The 13,950-nt window shown below is 40.5% G+C and overlaps 1 protein-coding gene across 1 annotated transcript; it reads right to left on the reverse strand.

Moving 5' to 3' along the window:
* Positions 1-1,510: 1,510 nt before the first annotated feature.
* Positions 1,511-13,918, reverse strand: LOC124273261 (chromatin complexes subunit BAP18-like). The gene is made up of 6 exons (XM_046708476.1): positions 13,794-13,918; positions 12,322-12,416; positions 9,655-9,756; positions 6,839-6,990; positions 6,215-6,310; positions 1,511-4,413 (listed from the first exon to the last, which is right to left on the reverse strand). The coding sequence occupies exons 1-6, from the start codon at positions 13,809-13,811 to the stop codon at positions 4,391-4,393; spliced, it is 486 nt and encodes a 161-aa protein (XP_046564432.1). The 5' UTR covers positions 13,812-13,918; the 3' UTR covers positions 1,511-4,390.
* Positions 13,919-13,950: the final 32 nt, after the last annotated feature.

Consider the following 13,950-nt stretch of genomic DNA (forward strand, 5'->3'; position numbering starts at 1 on the left):
CCATATAGCTGGAATATTGCATAGTGCGGTGTTAAATAACAACTGAACCATACCAAACAGGTCATGGCTGTCAGTTTCAGTATCAGACAAGTGGGTCACACAGGTTACAGTTACAGACCAGTAAACCCTCTTGTTCTCTTACCAGACATGGAGACACTGTCACATGACATGTCAAGGCATCTGACTGTGGTACACCTGTGGCTACAGGACCTGTCCAGGCATCTGACTGTGGTACACCTGTGGCTACAGGACCTGTCCAGGCATCTGACTGTGGTACACCTGTGGCTACAGGACCTGTCCAGGTATCTGACTGTGGTACACCTGTGGCTTGTGGACCTGTCCAGGCATCTGACTGGTACTGTCCAGGACCTGTCCAGGTGTCTGACTGTGGTACACCTGTGGCTTCAGGACCTGTCCAGGCATCTGACTGTGGTACACCTGTGGCTACAGGACCTGTCAGGCATCTGACTGCTACAGGACCCGTCCAGGCATCTGACTGTGGTACACCTGTGGCTACAGGACCTGACCTGCTGGCATGTCCAGGCATCTGACTGTGGTACACCTGTGGCTACAGGACCTGTCCAGGCCATCTGACTGTGGTACACCTGTGGCTCTGCCGTGAGGACCTGTCCAGGCATCTGACTGTGGTACACCTGTGGCTACAGGACCTGTCCAGGCATCTGACTGTGGTACACCTGTGGCTACAGGACCTGTCCAGGCATCTGACTGTGGTACACCTGTGGCTACAGGACCTGTCCAGGCATCTGACTGTGGTACACCTGTGGCTACAGGACCTGTCCAGGCATCTGACTGTGGTACACCTGTGGCTACAGGACCTGTCCAGGCATCTGACTGTGGTACACCTGTGGCTACAGGACCTGTCCAGGCATCTGACTGTGGTACACCTGTGGCTACAGGACCTGTCCAGGCATCTGACTGTGGTACACCTGTGGCTACAGGACCTGTCCAGGCATCTGACTGTGGTACACCTGTGGCTACAGGACCTGTCCAGGCATCTGACTGTGGTACACCTGTGGCTACAGGACCTGTCCAGGCATCTGACTGTGGTACACCTGTGGCTACAGGACCTGTCCAGGCATCTGACTGTGGCACACCTGTGGCTACAGGACCTGTCCAGGCATCTGACTGTGGTACACCTGTGGCTACAGGACCCGTCCAGGCATCTGACTGTGGTACACCTGTGGCTACAGGACCTGTCCAGGCATCTGACCGTGGTACACCTGTGGCTACAGGACCTGTCCAGGCATCTGACTGTGGTACACCTGTGGCTACAGGACCTGTCCAGGCATCTGACTGTGGTACACCTGTGGCTACAGGACCTGTCCAGGTGTCTGTCTGTCACTTGTCCAAAATCTCAATAAAATATTTCAAAGGGTCTTTGAGTTGAGCGGCAGAAAGAAAATGTGATGATCCGAGGGATGATTCATTTGAACAAATGGACATGTCTACAAAATCCCCAACTTTCATTTGGACAAAATACAAACATCAGTTTAAACATTATCTCATATTTATTAAATTCAAAATCTTACAAATTACCTACTTTTCATAGAAACCATTTAATATTCTGTACAATACATAAAAACAAATGAGATGCAAAATGAGGTGCTAGATGACAGCATTTTCATGACAACTACTACACAATCACGTTGAAATCAGATCTTAGTTCTTGCAGCTGCAACAAAGATATGAAGACATCCTAATACAGGTCACATCAGAATGACAGAAGGAACAATCTGGTATGTGTTACAGATGTCCGAGTTGGTACTCAGCAATGCAGTCGTCTTTTCTGTTGAAAAGTTCATCCCGATAAAGGAAGAGTGAGTGATTAAGGTTTTACGCCATTTTAGCAATATTCCAGCAATATCATGGCGGGGAAACCAGAAATGGGCATCACACATTGTACCGATGTGGGGAATCAAACCCAGATCTACGGCAAGGGGAATCGAACCCAGATCTTTGGGGAGACAAGCACATGCTTTAACCATTAGGCTACCCCATTGCCCTGATAAAGCAAGAGATAAATGAGACTTTTCACTAATTAGTGTAAATCTGTCATTTGGAATATTTTAAGTCAACTTTTTCAAGGCCGCTCAATTAGACAGCACATTCTGACTTCTGGCAATCTCTTTCCTGAACTGTTAGAGACTTGGTCAGAGCAAAGGTCATTCTTGTGTGCACACCAGTATTGGGATGTCCTAAGACTTTTGCTAGGCAGCAGCAAGAACTAAGATCTGATGACAATGAGATTGACTACAAATGGCAGTATCATTCTGGTACTAAATATGTGATTGCTCTGAATTGTAATTGTTGAAATACTTCAAACAAACCACATATACTGAAATACTGAAAAGACATGAAAGGGAAATGATGACCTGCCCGGGAGTTAAGGTATCACAAGGACTAGAATATACCGTCCATGTTAAAGGATTTTGCTTTTAGGGGGTTATCATTATGAGGACAAGTGGACTAAATATTTGTTTTCATCTCCGTAAATGTGGTGTTTCCCAATCAATGGATCCTGATCCTGATAAGGGAGGTAACTCTGCATGACAAACTGCAATACTGTAGCTCACATAGCCTCCTTTAAAATTTATATATGTTGTGTTCATGTTGTGTTCTGTCAACTTGCATCACATATTGATTAGTCTAACTCACCTGTCTTACAAACTCAGCTGATTAAAATCCCAAAATCTAAAAATAATGTTGTACATTCTTAAACATGTTTAAGAGTGAAACACATTTCAACAAATATTTCTTTACTTTATAGTATTGTTTCACTAATAAAACAGATGACACCAACATAACAGTATGTAGCAATAAAACATAAAAGATCATTGCAAACAAATTCAAAATAAATAAGCAAATTCTTCAACACACCACTGCCATTGTTTTACTCAAGCATAAAAGCAACTACGTTTCAGGTTTTTTTCTGAAATAACAAAATTGCATGCCTGTGTTACATCTCAAATCAGAAAAGGGGCTTATAGTTTTTGCTTTTATTTTGAGTTCTTGACTTATTGTTTAAATCGTATGAACAAATAAGCAACATTTATCTTATCTAATGAGCAACACTTGACACCTGTAAATCGAACTAACATGACTGTATTGCATACCATGACTGCTATTTTGGACTACTGCTACAACCATAGCTGTACATTGAACTTTTAAATGTCATTCAAAGAATGTAAACCATTTCTGTTCAGCTGAATCCAAATACTAATCAGAGTTTTTGTCAATCAGGATTCACAATTCTATGAAAATAATCCCTATATTGGCAGGTACAGAGACTTTAGGCTAATAAACTAATTTTTAATGAGAAATATGTTTAAATGATAACTTCAACTACACCAATAAAATTCAAAGACTCCATGTTTTATTATTTGGTATCTGGCGGTTATATTATTTAGAATAATTACTTATCTAAGATTACACATCATATGTAAAGGAAAGTCAAATGTACTTTTTAGGTTTCTCATTACCAACAGGTTGTAAATTAACATCCCATAAATAGTTTGAATGTATATTTTCCCACCCATAAAGACATTTTAATAAACTTCCTGCTTCATGTTTCTCTGTGTCTTCAGCCTTCCCTCCCTCAGTATTTAAAGCTCTCAATACCATCACTGCAATGTTACAGTTCAAATATGGTAAATTAGACAATAAAACTGTTCTCTACATCTTAAGCAACAGATGACTTATTACTTGAATCCTCAACCCAACGTTGACTTTTATGGTATCAGTTTTTCTCCAAACTGTTCATCATCTCATTTGAAACTGAGAATAAAGATGAGAAACGCACTATGATACGATGGAAGTTTTTTGTTTGTTGTTTAACACCACCCACACAGCAATATGCCACACTACAAGGCAGGCTAGCTATTCTCAAACGTTCAAAGTGCTATGAACCTCTCAAGTCCATTCTTAACACATTGGCTACAATCAAAGTTATGGATTCTTAGGGCTCTGAACATTCGAATAAGGGCCCAGAATAAGGACTGGATCCAGGTGATGTGTAAAACTGGATCGAATATCATGTGATCAATATTATGAGCAATTACCTCTCCACACCCTGATCATTGAGAATACATAAAACAGTTTCCACCTTTAACCAGCAAAATTAAAATTATTTATTAATACATTTAAATTACACTATTAAAATAATTTAAAAAACCTCAGGCAATGTGTAAGGTTTACAGGTTGTTTTAGTTTTTTTAAACTTTGGGCCTTTTGAGTAGGGTATGAAACACATTGATAACCTGGATGACGATGAAATGGTTATGAGAGAATATGAAGATCCGTTTGATTGTATCATCAGGACAGATGGGTGTTCCCTTTAAGAAAATACTTTCTCTCCTGTTCTTCACCAATACTATAGCATACTGGAGTCCACATCTGTAAGGATAACAGGAGAACAAACATCACATTGAGAAAATATCGCAAATATGTGAACAAGTGTTCCAAGATAAGCATGAAAGTCAACTGATCATCATCACTACTACTTCTCCGACACACAACAGATAAACAGGCATGGGTTACTGAGGACAAATTCTGTCTAGAATCCTGACTAGACATCAAAACGTTCATGGTGATAAGATTGTGCCTGAGATTGAGTGTGGTATTTAGTCACTCTAAGCAATATTCTAGTAATACCAGCTTTGTTAGTTGTTTAAAGCTCCACTCAGCAATATTCCAGCTATATGGCAGCATCTGTAATAATCAAGTCTGGACCAGACAACCCAGTGATCAACATCATAACCATCGATCTACACAACTGGGATACAATGATGTGTCAACCAAGTCAGCGAGTCCAAATCCAGTTAGTACCATTTTACGACAAGCGTGGGTTGCTGAAGAACAATTCTGACCCAGATCTTCAAGGGGAGACAAGCATGGGCTGCTGAAGAACAATTCTAACCCAGATCTTCAAGGGGAGACAAGCATGGGTTGCTGAAGAACAATTTTAACCCAGATCTTCAAGGGGAGACAAGCATGGGCTGCTGAAGAACAATTCTAACCCAGATCTTCAGGGGGAGACAAGCTTGGGTTGCTGAAGAACAATTCTAACCCAGATCTTCAAGGGGAGACAAGCATGGGTTGCTGAAGAACAATTTTAACCCAGATCTTCAAGGGGAGACAAGCATGGGCTGCTGAAGAACAATTCTAACCCAGATCTTCAGGGGAGACAAGCATGGGCTGCTGAAGAACAATTCTAACCCAGATCTTCAAGGGGAGACAAGCTTGGGTTGCTGAAGAACAATTCTAACCCAGATCTTCAAGGGGAGACAAGCATGGCTGCTGAAGAACAATTCTAACCCAGATCTTCAAGGGGAGACAAGCATGGCTGCTGAAGAACAATTCTAACCCAGATCTTCAAGGGGAGACAAGCATGGCTGCTGAAGAACAATTCTAACCCAGATCTTCAAGGGGAGACAAGCATGGGTTGCTGAAGAACAATTCTAACCCAGATCTTCAAGGGGAGACAAGCATGGGCTGCTGAAGAACAATTCTAACCCAGATCTTCAAGGGGAGACAAGCATGGGTTGCTGAAGAACAATTCTAACCCAGATCTTCAAGGGGAGACAAGCATGGCTGCTGAAGAACAACTCTAACCCAGATCTTCAGGGGGAGACAAGCATGGCTGCTGAAGAACAATTCTAACCCAGATCTTCAAGGGGAGACAAGCATGGGCTGCTGAAGAACAATTCTAACCCAGATCTTCAAGGGGAGACAAGCATGGGCTGCTGAAGAACAATTCTAACCCAGATCTTCAAGGGGAGACAAGCTTGGGTTGCTGAAGAACAATTCTAACCCAGATCTTCAAGGGGAGACAAGCATGGGCTGCTGAAGAACAATTCTAACCCAGATCTTCAAGGGGAGACAAGCATGGGATGCTGAAGAACAATTCTAACCCAGATCTTCAAGGGGAGACAAGCATGGGTTGCTGAAGAACAATTCTAACCCAGATCTTCACAGGTAAGCAATACCAGCTAGAGGGGGACACCAGGAATAGACTTTATACATTGTATGCACAAAGGGAATCAAACCCAGACATTCTGCAGGAAGCATGAGCACCTTAACCACTAGTCTCACTCACCACCTCCTGTGGCAGAGAACAGCTTATTTCATGCGTTGAGGTTATTGGGCAAAAGTATCCCATATTGGAAGCAAGTGAAGATATCTGAGAAGTACATGCCTGAGTCGAAGTCGAGTTTCTTGGATGCAGACCCATCACCTAAACCTTCAATGTCGACATCACTTTCCGGAGCATTGAGAGCACTCAGCGTCACATCTGTAACAGAAACACAGATCACAATGTCTTTGACATATAACCGATAGTGTGATCATCTTGGTGTCATTAAAATGATACAACATTAAACACATGTAACAAGGTCACCTAGTAAGCAATACCTTAGTGTGTGCTATGTAAAATGTCTTGCTCAAAACACTGACAAACTGCCCAGCATATGTGAATTTCCCGATGACTAGGAGTTGCCCGATGTGTGGGGTGTTGTCGTAAGCATGGGTGTTTCCTGATGTGTGGTTTTGCCCGATGTGTGGGAGTTGCCCGATGTGTGGGGTGTTGTATGCAAGGGTGTAGCCTGTCATGTAGGAATTACCAGATGTGTCGGTGTTGCCCAATGTATTGATGGTGTGTGTGTACTGCCAAACGTGTAGGCCTTGCATGTGTTGATTTTACACCAAGTGTAAATGAGATTGGACTCCATTTGATACAAATGTAAATGCCCCCCACTGAGATATACTCTCCCTGTCACAACACCCATCAGAGCTTCATCCGCTTGTACATTCTTCATCTCACCTGATGTTTTCTGTTTCTTGGTCTGGGGTTCGTGCGTCACGTGATGGGTCACTACATGCTTGACGACTGTTTTTGTTGGCGATGTCTCCACACTGGGTTGTATGCCAGCATCTTCAAATGCCTTCCGTTTTAACTGATTTTTTATTTGAGAACTGAAAGGTAGAAGTATTATATTCAACAACAACTCATCATTAGGACTGCCGGCTTTTCAAATGACATTAATAGTAATTTTGTTTTTCTCAGTTGATTGGGTCAAAACAAAATAAAATTGCAATTTTTATTATTCTTATTGTTCAACCTGAACTTCAAATTGATTGACAAAGTTGTGGAAGTGATTTTCTCTCATGTTGTTATCTCCCCTGTATCCATGACAACAAAATGGCGACAACTGACCATGCTGACATCATAATCACTGCATGTACAATCAGTATCAATTGCTGTCAAACAGTTTAGCTCCCAATAATATGTATCGAAATACAGATACCTGTCTTGCAACACATTGCAATACAAATCTATTGACAATACCTAGTCCTAAAAATCATGGTAAATATTATAGGAAATAACTGAAGGGGCCCAAAGCTGAACTTCTGAAACACTTCAACAATTTAAAGAAGCAGGGTTCTAAATGTTTCAACACCCTTTGGTTCAGTCTCTTTGGCATTTCTAAAACAATTTTTATACAAATATGATATTTTCTGCTGAAAAAACTTCATCAGGTCACTTTTAATTTCTTCCATTCATATGGTGTCCCAAATGCATCAGATGTTGCATAAGCTCCCAACAGCAAAACACATGTCGTCAGCAGCATTAGGTGAGGTGAGGTGAAATTGGGTTTAACGTCGTGCTTGAGAATATTTCGCTCATATGACGACGTGCATGCATGTGTGTGTGTGTGTGTGTGTGGCTGCTTGTACTAGCCCAGACTGAAGCTGGTTTTATAGTGCTAGCCCACTGAGATAGAGTGAAGCATGAATACCCCACTCAGACACATTATACTGACTCCGAGCCAACCAGTCCTTGTTGTACCCATCTATGCCGAACGCCAGGCAGGGACCAACAAGTACCATATTTTAATGTCTTTTGGTATGATGCGGTCGGGGATTGAACCTGCAACCTTCTGCTTTCCGGGCGGACATTCTAACCACTACACAACGGAAGCGATCAAGCAGCATGAGGCAACATACAAGTGTTGTTCATTATTCAGTATATTACTGCAGTGGAGTTAATGCATAGGAAATGACTGCATTTGATCAGGAAATAATGAGTAAAGATATTCAAGGATCCCCGCTAATGAGGCTAAATTGGGGAAATAAGCATGGTGGTATGATTCTGTTTCATGTTGAACTTCTCACACGTAATCAAGTCTTTGTTAAGTTAGTGACAAATCAAGTGGGTTATGGTGACATATTTTGACAACTGACTCCAACAAAGCTTCAGATAAATTATTGTGCCATGGAAAATTTACTTTGAAAATTTTCATTGAACAATGCCACGTTGCCATAATTAGTCATTCAACATATTATTACTCCTTTGAGACCAGCCAGCATGTTTTTAAACCAACAATTAGACATTTACCAGAAAAATTTGTTCTTGAAATGATGTTTCATGTTTACAATGTTCAGGTGACAACTTATCTGTTCACATCCTCATCTACATGTGTCACATATCAAACACAACTGATCTCAGAGGCTCAAACTACAGAGTCGTGGAAATGTTGCTTTTCTAATGATGTGAGTAAATCAGTATATAGGAAAACATGATACTTGTTACCATCCCCAGACACTTGACCCACAGGGCGGTGGGGCAGCCTAGTTGTTACAATTGTTCGCTCGTCAAACTGAAGACCTGGGTTTGATTCCCCACATGGATACAATGTGTAAAGCCCATTTCTGGTGGCCCTCGGTGATATTGCTCGAATAATGCTAAAAGTGCCATATAACTAAACTCACTCACTTGACCCACATACAACAGTGATATATGACTCAGTTCGAATAAAACCGCCTCCGTGGTGTAGTGGTTAGAGCGTCCGCCCGGGGAGCGGAAGGTCGCGGGTTCGATCCCCGACCGCGTCATACCAAAAGACGTTAAAATATGGTACTTGTTGGTCCCTGCCTGGCACTCGGCATTAATGGGTACAACAAGGACTGGTCGGCTCGAGTCAGTATAATGTGTCTGAGTGGGGTATTCATGCTTCACTGTGTGGCATGGTATCTCAGTGGGCTAGCACTATAAAACCAGCTTAAGACTGGGCTAGTACAAGCAGCCACATACACATACACACGCATGCACGTCGTCATATGAGAGCGAAATATTCTCAAGCATGACATTAAACCCAATTTCACCTCACCTCAGTTCGAATAAGAGTGATTATGGCTTTACGCTGCTCTTAGCAATATTCCGGCAATATGATGGAAGGGGACACCAGAAATGGGCTCATACATCTTCATCTTCTGAGTGAAGAATGCACAATGTAACCATGGTAACCACTCGGCTATCCCATCACCCACTGATATCAAGACATGAAAGAAACACTTCTACACATTTTCACTACAGTGTTGATAAACTCATAGTAGTGGTAGGTTTGGAAATGTTTACACATATTTGTACATGGTAATAGGCAACTCTTAATTATTTGATTAATGATAAGTTTGATTTTATGCATTTTCACAGCTTATCTGGAGCACTAAACAGAATTTGACAAGCAGTTTGTTTTCAACTGTATTCCTAAGGAGCATATCTCAGTTTCCGAGCATCAAAGTAATTCATTCTGTCACCATGTATGAGTTATCAAGACAGTTAATAAAACAAATACTTACATAGTCCTATTCTTTATTACGTCACTAATTTTGTTGAGATCATCTCCAAACTTTTTAACAGCCGATCTGAGCATTTCAATTTCATTGTCTGTCCATTTTCCACTGTTAAAACAAAATGTTAGTTGTTAGTAAAGTGCAATTCAACAAAGAGATCAGGGCTTGTATTTCCAACATCGGACATTAATAATATTAATTGTATCTTAATAATTATCAAGTTAACATTTGGGTCTATTCCCTGTAGAGTAAATTCTAGAGGTGTAATGATATGGCAGTACAAAACTGTATCAAAATTCCCATCCAAAGGTACAATACTTAAAGGCACTATTTCACATAGACTCAACCCCTCTAGCCCCCATCCCCCTGTTGTTACAAGCCAATAAGTAGTACCTCTAGCCCCGCGCCTGGCTGTTCTGTTAGCTGTACTCACTCCCCTGTAGCTGGATTAACTACTCACTCCCCTGTAGCGGGATTAACTGCTACTATTAATTAAATCGTAAGCTCGTTTGGTTAGGTGTTGGTAGTGAGTAGGTGACTACCGATACTTAGGGAGATAATAGTAGCTAATAATTGACAAAACAAATATGAAGATTCTATATTTATTTACATTCACAAATGTTTTGATTCAGATCTTGAAGGTAGAGTCAGATCAGTTGTTTTTATGCGACATACATATTGTCAATCATATGTCCAATGGCACACAGTTACTGGTAGTCACCTACTCACTACCAACACCTCACCCCCGACATAGTTAACGAGCTTAGCAGCAGTTAATCCAGTTACAGGGGAGTGAGTACAGCTAACAGAACAGCCAGGCGAGGGGCTAGAGGTACTACTTAGTGGCTTGTAACAACAGGGGGCTAGGGGAATGATGCCTTCACATCACACTTCTCTACAAATAAATAATGCATTTCTCTCAATAATACGAACTATCAGCCCTCATGGAAGCTACCACATAATTTAGTCCAAAAAACCCCAAACATTATGTATTTATACTGCAATATTAAATTAAAAAGTTCGAATGAATTAATGCAACATTGCTTTAAATCTACTCTCAAGCCCTCTACCAGCCACACATTATTTCAAGCGAACCCCATACAGTTATGTCCCTTGGAGTGCTCCTGATGAATATCCTTTAACTCTTTTGGAGATAGAACTCAGTCCTTGACAAAAACATATGAGCAACTTGTGACTGAAACCAGTTCAGCAAACACTGACAACACTGTGTGTGACAGTTTTCGACGTACGGAGCAATTATTTACATTCCATATATGGCAAGTGTTCCCTGTTTGGAAGCTGTTTGCCTCTAGTCTCAATTATCGATTTCAGGCAAGTCATAAGGGATAATATGTCTTATTGCATCGAAAGGAACCTAAAGTGAGTTTATATTCCCCAAAATATATAACACAGGCCAAAATATTGCCATATGGCAGTTTTCATATCATATCCCATATCAACCGTTGATAACACCACACCAGTCTGAATGTTTATTTACGGGGGATGATGGTTTCACATTGCATATGATTTGAAAATAGTCGCATAATAATCTTTTATCATGTACCAAACATCAAATTGTAACATGTATCTATGTACAATGCAATACATTTTCACCTTGATATGTAAATGTTACAGGAAAGCTATTGTACACCAAGGGACATAACTCCAATTTCTTAACACTCAGGTTCATATTGTTTGGTCATTAAAATGCACTGACAACCGTATCAGCATGGCTGAACTTATTACATCCTCTGTAACATGACCATCTCTAAGTGGGCAAAAAGCCTAAGATCATTAGGTGGTACATCCTAAAGTGATTTACAAACCCTCTATCGTGATACACACATTACAAGTTACAGTGGTGTAAAACAAACAAACAATATCAGGAATGTCAATTTTTTGGGGAATGTAGGAATGCAGTTTAAGAAGAGGACATTGGCCCTGACCAACCAATCCTATATTTTATCATCTTAATGCTAAGTATGAGGCAGTGTAACAACAAGCACCAAGGTTGGAGGAGGCAGTTATTCAAAACGACATCGGAATATGTAACCATGGTAACTATATCTGCAGTATGTTAAAAGCTGGAGATTCCTGCAACCTATGCTTGAAACAAGAGCTGACTAAAATGGACTGGGTCTTGGCTGCGATATACTTTAATCTTAATAATTATGATAGTTCAGCTGCTATTTAATATGTTTAATGTTAAATATTGGTTGTAATAACAATGATTGTAGTTGTGATCTTGATCACCCTTTGTGAACTCATTCCCTACTAACATAGTATATGAATATACTGATTTTAATGGCATGCCTCCTGGCAAGGATTTTCATCTAGGATTCCAAACTAAGTTCCCTTGGTTGGCAAATTTGGCCAAAATCATGACATAATTTTAAATTGGATTTCTTTTTAATGCTAACCATTTCTCTAATTTGCTGCACATTTATTGGAACACTTTCACATTTTTCAAAGTCATGTATCTAATCACTAGATCTAATCATGTTCACTAATCATGCTAATCACTTTATTACAACATAGTACAAAAAACTGTGATCTGCAATGTTAAATTTCAATCACAATAAGTTAGGTCTGTCATTGAAAAACTTTTGTCAATCAGTATATGCTGTTAGCTGCAACAAGGCAGGTGTCTTCATGATTAAACCTTCTACATACCTCGTGGGGCTTTGCTCAGTTGTTGGATGGAGTTGCATTGTCAACTCTCCCAACTTGCTGAAGGCTGATCCAGCAGCCGTAAATATTTCACCAACCTGTAACATCATTTGAGAAAAGTTAGAGCAATATTCCACCAAGGTCATTGAGGGTTACAAAGAGTATATGATGGTAGCTTGACAAAAAGATCAAATCTGGTCCAGACAAGCTATGGATTGATCCAATCCTTCAGGGTACAACAACACCCAATGCATTCAGTCAGGTCTCCAAGTCTAACAATCTAATCCATTTGGTCACCTTTAACAACAAGCTGTGGACCCAGAATCACCATAGGGAAGTTATGTAGGACTACACCACAAATAGGAACCTGGGCCTTTGGTGTGATGAAACTTTAACCACTAGACTACCTGTCCTCTGGAATAAGCTACATATCTGTGGTGATGTCAGAAGCATTGGTCAGAGGTTCAATCTCTCCCTGACTCTCCTGACTTGTATTACAGATGTTAGCAACTGTTCAGAACGACTGATAATGAGAAAATAATGTGTATATCAAGTGGATCTGTAGGTCATCAGGCTTTCAAGCCATTAGTAACAATACAAGCATTATCAGTAGAGGATTTTTTTAATCATAAAAATACATTTGCAAAGGAAGGATGACTGACTGTAGGTGACAAAATGTAAACCTCTTGGGAACAATTTTTGTTGTTGTTAATTGCGATAGCAAGTGATACAATATTCATACAGCTGGATAATACAGAGAATACATTTATTCAAGCTGTGGAATAAATGGGAGAAGACACGATTAGTGGGTGTATGAATAAAGAAAAAGGTACAGGGATATAGGAAAGTAAGAAAACAGAGGAGAGAAAGGATGGTATGATGATCTTGGGAACAAAGTGGTATAACAATAGTTTATAATTTGAGCTGTGATGGAGCTATTCTGGACCTTTTGAAAATCAGCATCAAGGAGTAAGATGGAAATTCTGAAAGCGTGAATTATAGTGACATTATAGAGACCAGTCGATGTCAGAAAAAGATACAATGTCACCACTATTTTAGTTTGTTAACTGAGGATTCTTCAACGTACCCCAAATTAGGTGATAGTCACCCTAACACGTCAAATTCAGTCTAGTAAGGCTGACTTCACATTATGGGAGTGTGCCTAACATGTTCTCCCCACTATCCCCTACCCCCTTCTCGATGAAATGGCGGCATGACGCTAAATTATCGTGTAAGGTCATATCAAATTTGACTTTAGACCATAGAAATGACTTCGCCTCCTTACTGAAACTGGCAGGGGTACCGCAAAATCGCTCGAGTACGCATATTGTGAGGTGTACAACGTCGCTTTATTCAAGCGTTACAACATAAACAAATGTTGCAGCACAAAAGAGTTTTGGCAGTGTTTGGTATCCTATTTCCCTGCATCAGTATTTCCGTAAGAGCATTATCATTTTGATGCCTTTGGTTGTTACCTTGCTTGCAGAACTCATAATGTGATCATCAATTCACTAACAACATGCTAAAAAGCAACAAATTAATCAGAAAAATTCATTGTTTGGGTTGCATCTCCCGCGGCTGACAATACCGGAAGCGGAACCGCCTTTGTACTCTCGAAACAGTTTATTTTGA

The sequence above is a fragment of the Haliotis rubra genome, unplaced genomic scaffold (genome assembly GCF_003918875.1).
Source record: "Haliotis rubra isolate DU_JTF1 unplaced genomic scaffold, ASM391887v1 Scf179, whole genome shotgun sequence".
NCBI classification, from domain to species: Eukaryota; Metazoa; Mollusca; class Gastropoda; order Lepetellida; family Haliotidae; genus Haliotis; species Haliotis rubra.